General features: G+C 43.9%; 1 protein-coding gene across 3 annotated transcripts in view; it reads left to right on the top strand.

Annotated features, from left to right (window-relative positions):
* The window catches only part of agap1 (ArfGAP with GTPase domain, ankyrin repeat and PH domain 1), a 269,207-nt gene that overhangs the window by 159,870 nt on the left and 91,837 nt on the right, over positions 1-17,500 (top strand). For all 3 annotated transcript variants that reach the window (XM_028571834.1, XM_028571835.1, XM_028571833.1), the window contains one exon: positions 14,689-14,793. In XM_028571834.1, the coding sequence (XP_028427635.1) occupies positions 14,689-14,793 (105 nt within the window). The remainder of the gene's footprint in view (positions 1-14,688; positions 14,794-17,500) is intronic.

Below are 17,500 nucleotides of genomic sequence, written 5' to 3'. Positions count from 1 at the left end.
CAACGCTTCCTGTTCAGAGCATCCGCTGCAAATGCAGAAGTGAGTCCGCATTATTTCTGAATTCCTGCAGGGGGAGACTCCTTAAACCTGCATTATATCTGACTACCAGCAGGGGGAGACTCCTTAAACCTGCATTATTTCTGACTACCAGCAGGGGGAGACTCCTTAAACCTGCATTATTTCTGAATACCTGCAGGGGAGACTCCTTAAACCTGCATTATATCTGAATACCTGCAGGGGAGACTCCTTAAACCTGCATTATATCTGACTACCAGCAGGGGAGACTCCTTAAACCTGCATTATATCTGACTACCAGCAGGGGGAGACTCCTTAAACCTGCATTATATCTGATTACCAGCAGGGGAGACTCCTTAAACCTGCATTATATCTGATTACCAGCAGGGGAGACTCCTTAAACCTGCATTATATCTGATTACCAGCAGGGGAGACTCCTTAAACCTGCATTATATCTGACTACCAGCAGGGGAGACTCCTTAAACCTGCATTATATCTGACTACCAGCAGGAGGAGACTCCTTAAACCTGCATTATATCTGACTACCAGCAGGGGGAGACTCCTTAAACCTGCATTATATCTGACTACCAGCAGGAGGAGACTCCTTAAACCTGCATTATATCTGACTACCAGCAGGAGGAGACTCCTTAAACCTGCATTATATCTGACTACCAGCAGGGGGAGACTCCTTAAACCTGCATTATATCTGACTACCAGCAGGGGGAGACTCCTTAAACCTGCATTATATCTGACTACCAGCAGGGGGAGACTCCTTAAACCTGCATTATATCTGACTACCAGACTACCAGGGGGACTCCTTAAACCTGCATTATATCTGACTACCAGCAGGGGAGACTCCTTAAACCTGCATTATATCTGACTACCAGCAGGGGAGACTCCTTAAATCTGCATTATATCTGACTACCAGCAGGGGGACTCCTTAAACCTGCATTATATCTGACTACCAGCAGGGGGAGACTCCTTAAACCTGCATTATATCTGACTACCAGCAGGGGGAGACACCTTAAACCTGCATTATATCTGACTACCAGCAGGGGGAGACTCCTTAAACCTGCATTATATCTGACTACCAGCAGGGGAGACTCCTTAAACCTGCATTATATCTGACTACCAGCAGGAGGAGACTCCTTAAACCTGCATTATATCTGACTACCAGCAGGGGAGACTCCTTAAACCTGCATTATATCTGACTACCAGCAGGGGAGACTCCTTAAACCTGCATTATATCTGACTACCAGCAGGAGGAGACTCCTTAAACCTGCATTATATCTGACTACCAGCAGGGGGAGACTCCTTAAACCTGCATTATATCTGACTACCAGCAGGAGGAGACTCCTTAAACCTGCATTATATCTGACTACCAGCAGGGGGAGACTCCTTAAACCTGCATTATATCTGACTACCAGCAGGGGGAGACTCCTTAAACCTGCATTATATCCGCGCACGTGCGCTTGTTGCCCCGTGTGCACTGATGCGTGTGAGCTCATCTGTTGACATTTCTGAATAAAGTGTCTATCTGTCTTTTTCTATCTAGCTATCTATCTATATATCTATCTACCTATCTGTCTATCTAGCTATCTATCTATCTATCTATTTAGCTATCTATCTATCTATATATCTGTCTATTTATCTGTCTATCTATATCTATCTCTCTATCTAGCTATCTCTTTATCTCTCTATCTAGCTATCTATCTCTCTCTGTCTCTCTCTATTTCTCTATCTCTCTCTATCAATCTCTCTATCTCTATCTCTCTCTCTATTTATCTCTCTCTATCTATATCTCTATCTATTGTAAATGATGTCCTCTGTGAGTCCGACTCTGATTCTAGCAGAAGTCTCAAGGCTTGGGCTGCTCTCTTCCTCTTCCTGTGAGGTCTGATTAGTGTTGAGGTTGTAATTGTGTCTGGCGGGGTAGCAGACGACCACGGGGCTGGGTGGTTTTGACAAGTCTACTCGTCCCCCCTCGGCGCCGGGCGCTTTGTAAGGAGTTAAATTGGATGGTTAATTCGGGTGTTATTTACCCTGTAATTCATTAGTTTCGCCCCGCCACTGGCAGCGGGCAGGCTGTAATTTCACGCTTCGCAATAAAAGATGTCTCATAATCTGCTTCATTTAGCAGCCAAAGAATTTAATGAAATTAACTGCGGCCCTAATTAAGACGGTGAATATTAAAGACCTGCTATCAAGGCTTTAACGAGGGTGACACGATCCGCCTTCCGCCGGATTGGAAAAATATCATTTCCCTGGGAAAGGTTGTCACTGCTCGGAGCCTTTTTTTGGCCATGATGACATTTTTGTCATGCACACTAACCCCTGGAAATTAGATTTTGCGTTGGTGGTGGAGGTGGAGGGGCTGAGGATGTGTTGAAGGGTTGTCTCTTGCCTCTTTTTTTTTTTAGCCTGAGAAATAATTAAAAGAAGGAACACAGGCGTCAATCAGAGAGCATTTTTAGATGGTGCTCATTAGGCGCCGGGCGCGGTGGTCTCCACGGAGAGCTCGCTGCAGTTTCTGCGTTTTGGCACGGCTCTCGGTTGTTCGCTCCGAGCGCGCTGGAAGTGTCTCTTTGTTGTTTCTCTGTCGTGTGTGTTTGTGTGCGTTGTGATGATAAGATGGACAAAAGCAGCGACCAGACAGAGCAAGAGGAGTCTTGTTAGCCCACATTTCCTGCCTTCCTCTCTCTTGGTTGTCAGAGTCGAGAGAGAGAGAGAGAGAGAGAGAGAGGCGAGGCTCTTTATCCACTAATGAATTGAGACTGCTGAAGTAAGGTTTGGATAATTGAGTTTCTAATTAATTACCCAGAACTCTGATCAGATAAATCAGCTCCTCTGCAGCCCCCCCGTCTCTTGGTCTGCAGTGTTTTATTTGATCTAGTCGGCGTCCTGCCCCCCCGGGCCTGACCTTCGCTGTCCTTGCCTCATCAACACAGGCCTTGTCATGGAGGCTGATGCTGCCGAGCGTGTGTGTGTGTGTGTGTGTGTGTGTGTGTGTGTTTTGATAGTTAGTTTGTGCTGTTTTACCTTGTTTATCCTGCTGTCATCCCCTTGCAGCGACTGCCATCAGGTCGAGTGCCCCACACATGGGAAGAAAAGATCTTCTTAAAGTTGAAAACACTCGGAGAACATAGAGCTGCACAATCCTTTTAAAATGTGCACTTTTAATAACAGGAATAATAACAGGAATTATTGTAGAAATTAAACTCTACACACTGCAGTAATGGGGCTTCGCAAAGGAGATGTAATGATGTAGATTTCCTGCTAAGTAACAAACTCAGGGCCCTATCTTGCTCCTGCAGCAGCGCAAAGCCCGATGCAAGTGTCTTTGCTAGTTTAAGACCCTTACACACCCTTTAAATAGCAAATGCATCTGTGTCCCATGGGCGTGCTGGTCTTACAGGGAGTTGTGTTCAGGTGCATTCTGGGCGTGCTGGTCTTACAGGGAGGTGTGTTCAGGTGCATTCTGGGCGTGCTGGTCTTACAGGGAGGTGTGTTCAGGTGCACTCTGGGCGTGCTGGTCTTACAGGGAGGTGTGTTCAGGTGCATTCTGGGCGTGCTGGTCTTACAGGGAGGTGTGTTCAGGTGCACTCTGGGCGTGCTGGTCTTACAGGGAGGTGTGTTCAGGTGCATTCTGGGCGTGCTGGTCTTACAGGGAGTTGTGTTCAGGTGCATTCTGGGGCGTGCTGGTCTTACAGGGAGTTGTGTTCAGGTGCATTCTGGGCGTGCTGGTCTTACAGGGAGTTGTGTTCAGGTGCATTCTGGGCGTGCTGGTCTTACAGGGAGGTGTGTTCAGGTGCATTCTGGGCGTGCTGGTCTTACAGGGAGGTGTGTTCAGGTGCACTCTGGGCGTGCTGGTCTTACAGGGAGGTGTGTTCAGGTGCATTCTGGGCGTGCTGGTCTTACAGGGAGGTGTGTTCAGGTGCACTCTGGGCGTGCTGGTCTTACAGGGAGGTGTGTTCAGGTGCATTCTGGGAGTGCTGGTCTTACAGGGAGGTGTGTTCAGGTGCATTCTGGGTGTGCTGCTCTTACAGGGAGGTGTGTTCAGGTGCATTCTGGGTGTGCTGCTCTTACAGGGAGGTGTGTTCAGGTGCATTCTGGGTGTGCTGGTCTTACAGGGAGGTGTGTTCAAGTGCACTCTGGGCGTGCTGGTCTTACAGGGAGGTGTGTTCAGGTGCATTCTGGGCGTGCTGGTCTTACAGGGAGGTGTGTTCAGGTGCAGTCTGGCAGTATTGCTATCTCGAGGCAGCAGGAAGTGATCACACCATTGACCAACAAAAACCTGGTCTAAAGTCAATAACGCAGCATTTCATTGTTATTTTAACAGAGCATTAGTAACATGCTCCTATTGGCTCGTGCACAACACGTGCACACTATGCTTGTTACACACACAGGGACACACAGCACACACACACACACACACACACACACACACACACACACACACACACACACATGCAGAAGATTACCAATAATAATATTACGGTGCAAATCCTCCATCATAACAGCAATGCTCCGAGGTCCAAACACGCCAGTCTTTTAAAGGGAATGGGAGATGATCTCTGATTGGTTGATGAATGGGAGCTGATCTCTGATTGGTTGATTGTATGTTACACCCAGAACACACCTCTGATAAATGAAGACACTAAGTACAACCCTTTAGGACCAGGCACCCGGCACACAGAGCCTTTTTACCTCCGTCAAACTAGCAAAAGTGGATTTGGACACGCCCTAAACACACCTGAGAGGTAAAGTAGTTGAAGTAGTAAGAGTAGGAGTCAGTTGTAACACACAGGTCAGAAAATGAGATTTTTAAGTCCTTCTTAAGGCCTCTAAAGATCCTCCAAATTAGGGCTTTTGACCAAAAGTCATATCCCGATATATTTTGGCTGAATGTCGATATACGATATATATCCCGATATTTTTTTACCTGGTTCAATGCTCAGCTGTTCAAATAACAATAAAATGTAAACATAAATACTGTATAACAACAGGAGCACCTTTTTTTTAAATCAAAGCTCCGTAAGGTTTGTTTTAGTTTTTTCCAACGTTTTAAATTGTTAAATTTTTCTTCTACACATTTTCAGCGCTTATTTCTACGTCCCATATTTTCTGATATAGGGCTGGGCGATATAGAGAAAATCAGATATCACGATATTCTTGACCAAATACCTCGATATCGATATTGCGGCGATATATTCTAGAGTTGACAGTTGGTGCTCTCGCAAAATATCTTCACGCTTAGATTTTAGATAAATAATCATTAATAATAGAAGAGCTAGAACAGTAAGTTCAGAAAAGTTCATCACTTCACTGTAATGCAGCCTTTAAAACCAGGAAAAGACACTTATGGTCATATCACGATATTACAATATCCAAAATCTAAGACGATATGTAGTCTCATATCACGATATATCGATATAATATCGATATATCTTTTTTGTAAGCTTTTAGTTTCTCACTTCAACATTCTCGTTCCCTTTTTTGTTGTTTTTTTTAATCCATTTTTCCTTCTCGAAACATTTCCCCAACTCAATACCGAGCCCCACACACACTCTCCCTCTGTCTGAGTCGATGATGGATGAGCTGCGATCGCTGCTCAGGCCGGATCAGATGGCCACCGCTGATACAGGAAGGGAGCGTCCGGCTTCCCCCCCCCTGCCTGCCGTCACCTCTGGGTGGGGTGACACCTCTAATTTAGCCTCCAGCTCTCGGGGGACGTGGAAGAACAAAAGGGCTTCGGCCCATTTCAAGATCATCCTGGGTCTTTTCCGCTGATAGTGCCTCCCCCGTATCTCCTCTAGCATTCGCTTGTCACTCCCTTCAACAGGCCTGGGGAGAGTCCATTGTGTGAGGAAAATAGGGGTGTGATTGAGTGATTAGAGAGTAGATTAGTCCGTATCAATAGAGAGGCAGCCTCCAGGAGGAAACAAAGTTCCTTTATCAGGCGGGCTCTTTCTTTTGTGCTTAGGTTCACACAACGGTACGTGTTGTTGTTGCAAGGAAGGTTTTTACAGGTTTAGTTTGATTCGTTTTTTAAAGTCCCGGTCCAGTGTTTACCGTGTTTAGTCTGTGTTGCCCCGTTCACAAACGTGTCCTTTGGTCATGAATATTCACCTCCACCATCGAGTCCAAGTATTAGGGGCTTGGTGTGATACGTAGAAAATCAGATATCACAATATATTTGACCAAATACTTCGATATCGATACCGCAACGATATTGTAGTGTTGACTATTGGTGCTTTCGTAAAATCTTTACACTATGAGAGTTTAGATAAATAATCATCAGTAATGTGGATATGATGTCTAAGTGGGGAAAAGACAAATAACAGAACATCTAGAACAGTCTGGTAAGGTCAGAAAAGTTCATCCCTTTACTGTAATGCAGCCTTTAAAACCAGGAACAGACACTTATGTCATATCACGATATTACGATATCCAAAATATGGGACAATATCTAGTCTCATATCACGATATATTCATATAATATCCATATATTGCCCAGCTCTACCAAGTATTCCTATTGGCATACAGGACATACTGCTCCACCTTGTGTGTGTGTGTGTGTGTGTGTGTGTGTGTGTGTGTGTGTGTGTGTGTGTGTGTGTGTGTGTGTGTGTTATGGACATACAGGACATACTGCTCCACCTTTTTGTGTGTGTGTGTGTGTGTGTGTGTGTGTGTGTGTGTGTGTGTGTGTGTGTGTGTGTGTGTGTGTGTGTGTGTGTGTGTGTGTGTGTGTGTGTGTGTAATGGACATAGAGGACATACTGCTCCACCTTTGTGTGTGTGTGTGTGTGTGTGTGTGTGTGTGTGTAATGGACATACAGGACATACTGCTCCACCTTTTGTGTGTGTGTGTGTGTGTGTGTGTGTGTAATGGACATACAGGACATACTGCTCCACCTGTGTGTGTGTGTGTGTGTGTGTGTGTGTGTGTGTGTGTGTGTGTGTGTAATGGACATACAGGACATACTGCTCCACCTTTGTGTGTGTGTGTGTGTTATGGACATACAGGACAAACTGCTCCACCTGTGTGTGTGTGTGTGTGTGTGTAATGGACATACAGGACATACTGCTCCACCTTTTTTGTGTGTGTGTGTGTGTGTGTGTGTGTGTGTGTGTGTGTGTGTGTGTGTGTGTGTGTGTGTGTGGGGCTATTTTAAGGCCAAGGGAACTTTATCAGGATCATAGTATCCTGGATCCATGAAATAACTGGCCTTTAAAAATAACCATCTGCCTGCTTCTATGGGAATCTAACATAGGAGTGTGTATAATTATGGTCCCTGTATTTTAAGGAAGAACATTTATTTATTTACGATACATTATTCATTCACAAAAAAATTGGTGTCCTTAAAAGGCTGGATTTTTTCCAAATTTTTTTAATTAAGGCATGATTGTATTCAAAATCCAAATTTTAGGAACAGGAGTCTTCTTCTTCTTCTTCACCCAGAAAAAGAAAAAGGAGACTGAAAAGAGCAAGAGAGTGTCTTTTTGAAGCGTGAAGGCTACCAGAGCTGTAATACCTATTGTGAACTGCGTGGTGAGAGAGAGTTGACGGGAGAAACTCTCACACATTGGACCTTTTAAGGATTTCACCGTGTTGCACAATCCACAAAGTTAACAAGATAGTTGTAGGGAACCATCCACGTTACTTTCTTTGACAATTTGGTTGAAAGAAACCCACATTTCTCACATAGAAACCTTTCGAAAAAGGGGTCAAATTAGACCCGAGAACAACAGGAGGGATAAGGATTTTTACCGTGTTGTACAATCCACAAAGTTAACAAGATGAAAGCGAAAGTTTGATCTTCTTCCTGATATTTTCCGTCTTGTAACATGTCTGAGATGTGTCTGCCGTGGTCTTTAATCAGAGACCCTTTAGCTATGAACAGATGCGCCGGCTAACGAATGACTTCATCTCTCGGCTTCCCCCAAGCTAGCGACCTTTTCTTAAGCACTACACCACGATACTTCACCGGGGCCAAGAACAAGTGTGTCAGTATGGGAGAAGACAGTGTGTGTCCTGGGGGGGACTTTTTCGGTTCTTTGGGATCCATAACCATCATTTATATAGTGCTGCTCATAAGTATTCATACCCATGCTAAAGTTGACTAAAAAGAGGAATAAAAAAAATCATGCCTTTTAATAAAAAAAATTTGGAAAAATCCAGCCTTTTAAGGACACCAATTATTTTTTGTGAATGAATAATGTATCGTAAATAAATAAATGTTCTTCCTTAAAATACAGGGGCCATAATTATACACACCCCTATGTTAGATTCCCATAGAGGCAGGCAGATGGTTATTTTTAAAGGCCAGTTATTTCATGGATCCAGGATACTATGATCCTGATAAAGTTCCCTTGGCCTTAAAATAGCCACACACACACACACACACACACATATCATCACATACCCTTCACCATAACTTGAAATTGGCATGGTTTTATTTCAGTTAGCCTAATAGCTACCTGAGATAAGATCCATATCAATGCAAATCAAACCAGCTATTGGGTATGAATACTTATGAGCTGCGCTGTACATCGCATTGAAGACTCTTGTATCCTTCCTTCCTCTACCTACATTTGTGGTTGCACTTGAACACATCATGGCCTCTTCGTTTTGATCTTTAAAGAAGAACCCATAGCTGTGACTCTCCTTAACGCCTTTGGACGTTTTCGGATGCCTAACAAATGACTTCATCTCGTCTAACCCCTCGAGCTAGCGACCTTTTCCTAAACACTACCCCCACGATACTTCACCGGGGCGGAGAAGTGCCTCGGTACAGCGAAGGAGACAGTGTATCTGAGGGTGTATTTATCTCCCCACGTCTATTTTTCCCATGTGGAGACCTTGTGAGCTGTCATGGCTGCCTCCTCCCGAAGGTAAAATAAGAGGCACCGCGTGTGTGTGTGTGTCACGGAGCCCAGGGAAGGTGAATAATGAGAGATATTACCCATCAGGAGGGTTTCGACGCAGCGTTCAATTAGCCTTCCCCCCTCGAGCAAACTGATCGCTTGTCATCCCCCCCTGGATGGATGGCCAAAATTAATTTGCTGACGTCTCAGACTCCCCAAATACCAGGTTTGGATGAAAAGTGTAAGAAATATTGGCTCACCCCCAGTTCTCCAGTTTTCAGTTCAGGCCTGTAGTGCTCACATCAACTGTGTCCACTTCAACATCAGTCACAGATCCTACTTTATTTATTCATTTTCTGGGTTTTATTTAACCGGGACAATGCACACTAATAATACATTAAAAGAAATGTACAGTGTGCCAGAATTAGCCAAAAGGCAATTTTACATCTGCTGTCCCTGGACACATAGTACAATGTCACACCTAAACCTGAGCTTCTCATTTATTTATGCCTTTAGTTTCAAGCGTGATTCATGCTAAAATCGACGCAGTAGCTACGTAGGTACGTGGAGATACAAACCTACATCGTGGTAGCGTTGCGTTTCCTGGTTCTCCTTCTCCATGTGCAACATGAGATCAAGGAGAGAGTTACCTTCTCCTGCTCCAGATCTCCCACCGTGGTCAGAAAGAACTCTCACTAGGACTCTAGAGTCACTGCTCACTCTTTCCTAGTTTATCTCTGTGTGTACTTAGTCCTCAGCAGTCCCACCAATCTGTCCCAAAACCTCCCAGTTAGAGAGGAAACACCCTAAACATGTTCTTTATAAATCTTTAAGATCATTTCCTGCAGGCCCGGCCCCAGACTTCTGGGGGCCCTAAGCAGGATTTGGTTTGGGGGGACTCTCCACATTGTAACATGCTGCCACTGCACTTGGCACTAAACCAACTTGTGTATTGTAAATATTAGTTTAAGCACTCATAATGTACAAATACGCATTTAAAGACTAATGGGAGACCTATTAGCAGCAACGCTATCTTCACATAGGCCGGCTCTGTTAGGAGCTCGTTGCAACATCCAAACATTCTTCAAAACTGGACATTTTTTGGCGTGTAGCTTGCTAGCTCGGACTGTGTGTGTGTGTGTGTGTGTCCTTGTGTGTGTGTGTGTGTGTGTCCTTGTGTGTGTGTGTAACTTTGTGTTTATAACATTACAAATGAAACCGTTTCGAACCGAGTTTAAGAACGGCAACGCGGAGAGAGAAAGGAGGAGATGCACATCCAGGATGTCAAGCATTCATCCTGGAGATGCACTTCCGTTGATCCAGACGAGGACGTAGGTGATAATAACAGGAAGTAGATGCATAACCAACCGGTTCAAATGTTCCAAAAAACACCAAACAGTGTGTGACAAGGCCCCGACTCTCGTCCTGTGACTCGGTAAATCGGTTGATTGATTCAAACTGATAAAATCCCATGAGTGTGAGCTGACCTACAAAGTCCTAATTGATGCCAGTTCTAATGCAAACACACATCGTCTCTCTCTCTCTCTCTCTGCCTCTCTCTCTCTCTCTCTCTCTCTCTCTCTGCCTGGAAACATGTTGCCACTCACTAACAGGCAGTAATGGATGATCAGCTGGCCTGACAGCTGCACGGCTGCCGGCAGCTTTCACTTCAGAGCAGCGAGAAGCTCGTCAAGTCGCGTTTAGCGCACCGTGGGGAACCCCTGTTGTTGCAGCACGCACACACACACACACACACACACACACACACACACACACACATAGAGAGACACAGAGACACACACACACACACTGCGCTGTTTTACTTCCTCGTGACATGAGCTGAAATTATCATTAATCACTGGAAACATAACCGACCTGAGGAGGCTCTAAAGACTCAGCTTTAAAGTGATAATCTGCAGTTTTTCTGGCTGTAATTCTGCACATCGTGTCCAACAGTGGAGTTTTAAAGGGTCACGTTTCTAAAACATTCATCAATATTTGGTAGTTATGATTAGGACTGATGTTAGTGAATATATTCTCATCTAATCTATACTCATTGAAAGTGGGAAGTCATATTTTTTTTAAGGTTTTTCTAGCAATCACCATCACTCTCTCAATCGTTCTACCATACACACACATACACACAGCACATTGTTTCAAATAAGCTGCACTTTTGCCACATAAATTGCAGATTTCCGCGCAAAATATGCGGGGCTTTGCATGATTTCATAATCCCCGCATTTTTGTTGCAAAAAAAAGTCCCATAATATATCTTAGCAGAAAGTTGAAACATGTTGCATTTACTTCACACAAGAGCAGCCATTTCATCAAATATTTTTTCCTCTTTTTCACCAAACTGCAGTTTTTGCAAGTTCCCGAAATTTCATCGCATTTAATGGCATAAATATCCCGCGTATTCCATAGCATTTTTTTAAGAAAACCTGCCTCATAATCAAGGATTTTTGCCCGCAACAATCACAAAAAAACTCTGTAGCTGCTAGCTGTTTCTCCAACTGCAGTCAGTAACGAGGCAGGATTAGCCGGGAGACTTCTTCTAAACGAGAGCGCACTTCCCACTTAGCGTGGAATACCTGCAGAACAGGGACATGGAAGTAGTTCTTTTGGAGATTAGGGTGAACTAGTGTGTGTTGTAGCAGGGTTTTGCCATTCAGAACGAGGTAGCATGCTAGCGTGCAGATGTTGACCAGCTCACCAGGAGACTGAAGGCAGGACACATTCAGAAACCAGATCTCACTCAGAACACCATGGATGGTTATTTTTTCAAAGTCTGTATGCGTGTGGAAGCACCAGAGACACAAAATAACACCCCAAATCACCAGAAAAAGTGGGGTTTTTTTCATAATATGGGCACTTTAATACTAGGATCCCTAGTCTGAAGAAATGCTGTGTGTGAAATGCTGTTGCTGTTAGCCTGGCAAAAAACCAGGGCTGCCACCTCTTAGTCGACTAATTGCTCGTTTTGGTCTCAGTCTACTAAGATTTCTTTAGTCGATTAGTCATTTTTTATGCTTATTCATGCTTAATTACTCATTTCCAAGAAACTTCTGAGCACATTTATGGTAAACACAAGATTTAAAGTGGTGCTTTTGCAGGATTAATTGTGGAGAAACTCAGTTTTCCAGATGGTTAATTAACTACATTTATATTGTGCTTTTCTAGTCTTAACCACCTCTCAAAGAGCACAGCTCTGTCAATTAAATCAACTAATCGATTAGTCGACTAAATCCTGTAAGTGTTAGTCGACTAAGAAGTTCTTTAGTCGAGGACAGCCCTACTAAAAACACAATCTAATCTTCACTGATGTGTAACTGACACGGAGAAGAGCCCAGAGAAGGGTTTTAAAGGATCATTTCCCCCAAATATCTGCTTCTTATGTGTGTGCTATCACTCTGTATTTCCTCCTCGGACGATCTGCCTGTCAGATATCTCTCCTCGTGGACTCTGGGAGGATATTTCAGACATGGACACATCGTCCTTTACACCACCACCACACTGCCTGCATTCTCCTCCCCCTCTTTGTCCCTTCTGAAGCCTCCCTTCTTGGCCAATTACGCCAAATGTGCCGTCAATGGCGGCAAAAGGGGGTCACCCAGGGCCTTTCGCTGTCGTCCCGCCACCACTGACCGCCTTAATGAAAGCTGAGCAGTCTGGGCTATCTGTCCATCACCCGGGCCCTTGTCCATCTCACCCTCCTCCCCCCTTTTTTCTTCCTCCCTTCACGGCTGGACTCTATTAATATCCTCTGTCGGAGTGTTAATGTTGTAGAGGTCCAGTGAAGTGACACGCGTGGCAGCGCCGCTGTAATTGCTAATCAGTGGACAGTTATATCCCCCCCCACCTCCCACTCTCTCCCCCCTACCTCTCTGATCTCATTTCGATTCCCTCTCTCTCTCTCTCTCTCGCCTTCTCTTTGACCTTCTTGCTCTCTCTCTCTCTCTCTCTAACTTAATGAATCCGGCTCAAATGAAGTGTGGGCGGGAGCTCGCTCGGCCTAAACGCCCAGTCAGCCGCAGCTGATGTGCGTAGGAGAGAGAGAGAGTGAAACAGGGATGTTAAAAAACGAGTCCGACAATTAAATAACTGCTGATTTTCCTCCGTCTTTCAGCTGCAGTGCCAGTCTCCCATGTTAGGATGTTGTTGTGTTTTTTTTTTTTTAGCTGGGGGAAGAGATGAGCTCTTTATCTATCTATCTATCGAAGTCTTCTGGCTGTAAGCTCGTTATCTTCGCTCCGAGGACTCTGAATGTCATTTCTCTCCAATGTGCACAAAGAACACGATGCAAGATGTAAGGATGCACATGTAGGACACGTTTAAAATGTGTGTGGACGACCCCGTTCAATTAATCTGAGTGCTTTTGGTCCGGAAAATCTTGACGCTCCGGCATACGATGATGTGTTTTTCTAACCGTTAGTGTTCTTCTATTTCCTGTTTGACTCCATAAAGAAACTCTTTTCCCAGTTTGAAGTGGTGTTACACATTTAAAATACATGAAAACTACATTATATAAAAAAAAAAACGACATTCGAGACAGGCTACATTTAGTGCACACACATTATAGACTATACATAAAGTCCAATTACTACTTAAAGTAGAGCATTTAAAGGACAATTCCGGCGCAAAATGAAGCCAGGGGTTAATAACACGTGTGTACCCACTCTGTCGTTCTCTGGGGCATGTTTTCATGCTAATCGAATGTGTTTGTAGCTTGAAACAAGCTAGCGCGGACCACTGATTAGCTTACAACGCTAGTATTCGGGGCACAGGGAAAGTAAAAACCAATCGCTATTTATATCACTAAAAAGGCTCAAAATATCACCACACTTCAACGTTAGCATTTTATTAAAAAGATAGTTTAGAAAGACAGTAGCTCCCAAGACGTAGGGCCGCCTGTATACAAGAACGCAATCTATTCTCTATCTATCTTTTAAATAAACCGTCTGGACACTTACAAAGTTCTCAATGCTTCGGTAGGATATATATTAGGGCTGTCCTCGACTAAAGAAGTTCTTAGTCGACTAACCCTTATAGCATTTAGTTGACTAATCGATTAGTTGATTTAATTGACAGAGCTGTGCTCTTTGAGAGGTGGTTAAGACTAGAAAAGCACAACATAAATGTAGTTAATTAACCATCTGTAAAACCGAGTTTCTCCACAATTACTCCTGCAAAAGCACCACTTTAAATCTTGTGTTTACCATAAATGTGCTCAGAAGTTTCTTGGAAATGAGTAATTAAGCATGAATAAGCATAAAAAATGACTAATGGACTAAAGAACTCTTAGTCGACTGAGACCAAAATGACCGATTAGTCGACTAATGGACTAAGAGGTGGCAGCCCTAATATATACATATCTATATATAGTTTTAGCAGCATTTAATAACAAAAGGTGCAGGATTGCATTTCAGTTCCATGTGAAGAATTTGTGAATTTAAGGTTTGCAATCCTCTGACACGTTTGAAAGTATGTGGACACCCCTGTCCCATTCGTTTTGGGGGCTTTTTCACACTAACTGTTGACACAAAGCCAGCTCCATAAATACATGCTTTTCCCACTTCGGTGTGGAACAACTTGATGTCCAGATTTGTGAATTTAAAGGTTTATCGGACGTTAAAACGCTGCCCAGATGTTTTGCGTTATCCTCTGACACAGACTCTGAGAAGTGGTGCAGTACAAGTATAGAGTAACAGAAAATAGAAATACTCAAGTAAAGTACAAGTACCTTGAATTTGTACTTAAGTAAAGGTCTGTTTCAAGCGTTGACCGTGTGGTTTCCTCTCTGCAGGGCATGCTGCTGAAGAGAAGCGGTAAATCCCTCAACAAGGAGTGGAAGAAGAAGTACGTGACGCTGTGTGACAACGGACTGCTCACCTACCACCCCAGCCTGCATGTAACACACACACACACACACACACACACACACACACACACACACACACACACACACACAGTCATTTCAAACCCTCTGTGATTGCTTATTAGACTGTGGCACTCTGCCAGGCTGCTCTGACCTCCATCTATCTGCTCTAGCTCTTAATCTCCCTCCTCTGAGTGTGTGTGTGTGTGTGTGTGTGTGTGTGTGTGTGTGTGTGTGTGTGTGTGTGTGTGTGTGTGTGTGTGTGTGTGTCCAGACACTGCCAACACACGACGATACAAAAAGTGTTGATAGCTTGTGTATTAATTAGGACTCGTCATCTGTTTGCCCACTCCGGCGTTGATGATGTGAATATCAGCTGTAATGTCTCTGCTAATTGCCCCGGCTCTCTGCCCTGTTGGCACAATATCCTGCCCCGACGCTGCTTTATTATCACACACACACACACACACACACACTATGTCTTCTGCTTCATATCGATGCTAGAAGCGTCACGTTCGACAGGTTTTCTCCATGTTTTTATTGATAGGAGGACACTTTCTAGGGCTGCAACTAACGATTAATATTCATTGTTGATTAATCTGTGGATTATTTTCTGGATGAATGGGTCAGTGTTTCCCAAAAAGCCCGAGACATACATCCTCAAATGTTGTGTTAAGTCACAGAGGAGAGAAGAAACTAGAACAATATTCACATTTAACAAGCTGGAATCTGACAAGTTTGTTGTTGTACGTTTACTGTGTGTGTGTGTGTGTGTGTCTGTGTCTGTCTGTCTATCTGTGTGTGTGTGTGTGTGTGTGTGTGTGTGTGTGTGTGTGTGTGTGTGTGTGTGTGTTTGTCTGTGTGTGTGTGTGTGTGTGTGTGTGTGTGTGTGTGTGTGTGTGTGTCTATCTGTGTGTGTGTGTTTGTCTGTGTGTGTGTGTGTGTGTGTGTGTGTGTGTGTGTGTGTGTGTGTGTGTGTGTTTGTTTGTCTGTGAGTGTGTCTGTCTGTCTGTCTGTCTATCTTTGTGTGTGTGTGTGTGTGTGTGTGTGTGTGTGACACAAACAGTTGAAGATGATGAACCCTGGTGGTGGGTGTGTTTGAGCCAGGCACTCGTGCAGCCTGCAGGGTTGTTGGTTTGATTCCCTGTGGAGCTTCACATGCCTGACAAACACTTCCCTTCAAACTGCACACGTCCATCAGCGATTAGAGCAGCTGATGCAGTAAATTAGTGTTAAAACTCATCACTTAACACATCAACACACACACACAAACCCCCTCCAGCTCCAGGTTTTTCCCGGAGAAGCGTGTTGCATCTGCAGCTCGAGCGTCAATTAGCGTGTTTGCGGAGGCTAATCGAAAGAAACTCAATCAGCGCCGCTAATTGCCCGACTATGTGCAAAAGAAATCACATTAATGCCGCTAATTAAGTGGAAATAGATGCCGCCTAATTGGCAAGAAAAGTCTCATCCAAAGTGAAGAAAAAGGAGAAGGATATCCGGCCGAAAAACAGGCGCTTTAAGTGTTGTTAAAGCATTATTTCAGGGTCAACCTGGACCCTATTTCCCCATGTATTGGTGTCTGAGTGACTCAGATTATTATTCTAAGTGTCTGACAACATTATGGGATGGATCCCTACAGAGATAGACCTTTTAGTTAAAGAGTAAGATCCTTTTAGTTTAACATGAAACAGCCCCGAAATCACCATCACCAAACTCCACCAGACTCCGTGTAAATAATCAGGACTTTTAGTGTGTATAGAGCCAGCATATCTCCACCAGACTCCATGTAAATAATCAGGACTTTTAGCGTGTATAGAGCCAGCATATCTCCACCAGACTCCATGTAAATAATCAGGACTTTTAGCGTGTATAGAGCCAGCATATCTCCACCAGACTCCATGTAAATAATCAGGACTTTTAGCGTGTATAGAGCCAGCATATCTCCACCAGACTCCATGTAAATAATCAGGACTTTTAGCGTGTATAGAGCCAGCATATCTCCACCAGACTCCATGTAAATAATCAGGACTTTTAGCATGTATAGAGCCAGCATATCTCTACCAGACTCCATGTAAATAATCAGGACTTTTAGCGTGTATAGAGCCAGCATATCTCCACATGTAAATGGGTGAATTAAGGATTTATTTCAACCAAACCAGAGTGGTGATTGTTGCAACAGTGGAAAGATGAACCAAGACGGCTTTTGGTAGTTTTATTTAGTTTCTGTCCTCTTTGAATAAAGTGTGTTTTACGATGATAAAAAGTCCTGATTATTTACATGGAGTCTGGTGGAGTTTGGTGATGGTGATTTTGAGGCTTAAATTTGGCTTATAAATGTATTTATATGCAAATATTCCTTGACACAGTTGTGTGTCTGACTCTTGCAGTCGCAATAAAATAAAATCAGACTAATAAGAAGTCTAAATGTTGTTGACAAAATAATAGAAACACCTATCCGAATAATGCAAAACAGCTGCACATACTGAACACCACAGCCTTCATTACAGAGTTGTTGTGTGTTTCTGTCCATCTCTACACCTTCCTCTCCTTCATCACGCCCTGCTTAATGTTTCCTCTTCTCCTCCTTTATCTCGCGTCGTCTCTCCATCCATCGATCGTCTTTTTTTTTGGACAAGCTCGCTCTTTATGGATTCATGTTTCGCTCGGCGTCAGCACTACTCGGCTCTCTGTTTGAGCTGCATTTTTCACACTGATGCCGCAACCGTTTATGCATCCATTT

The sequence above is a fragment of the Perca flavescens genome, chromosome 24 (assembly GCF_004354835.1).
Source record: "Perca flavescens isolate YP-PL-M2 chromosome 24, PFLA_1.0, whole genome shotgun sequence".
NCBI classification, from domain to species: domain Eukaryota; kingdom Metazoa; phylum Chordata; class Actinopteri; order Perciformes; family Percidae; genus Perca; species Perca flavescens.
The sequence above is the reverse complement of the archived record's forward strand: the minus strand, read 5'-3'. Positions and strand labels throughout refer to the sequence as shown.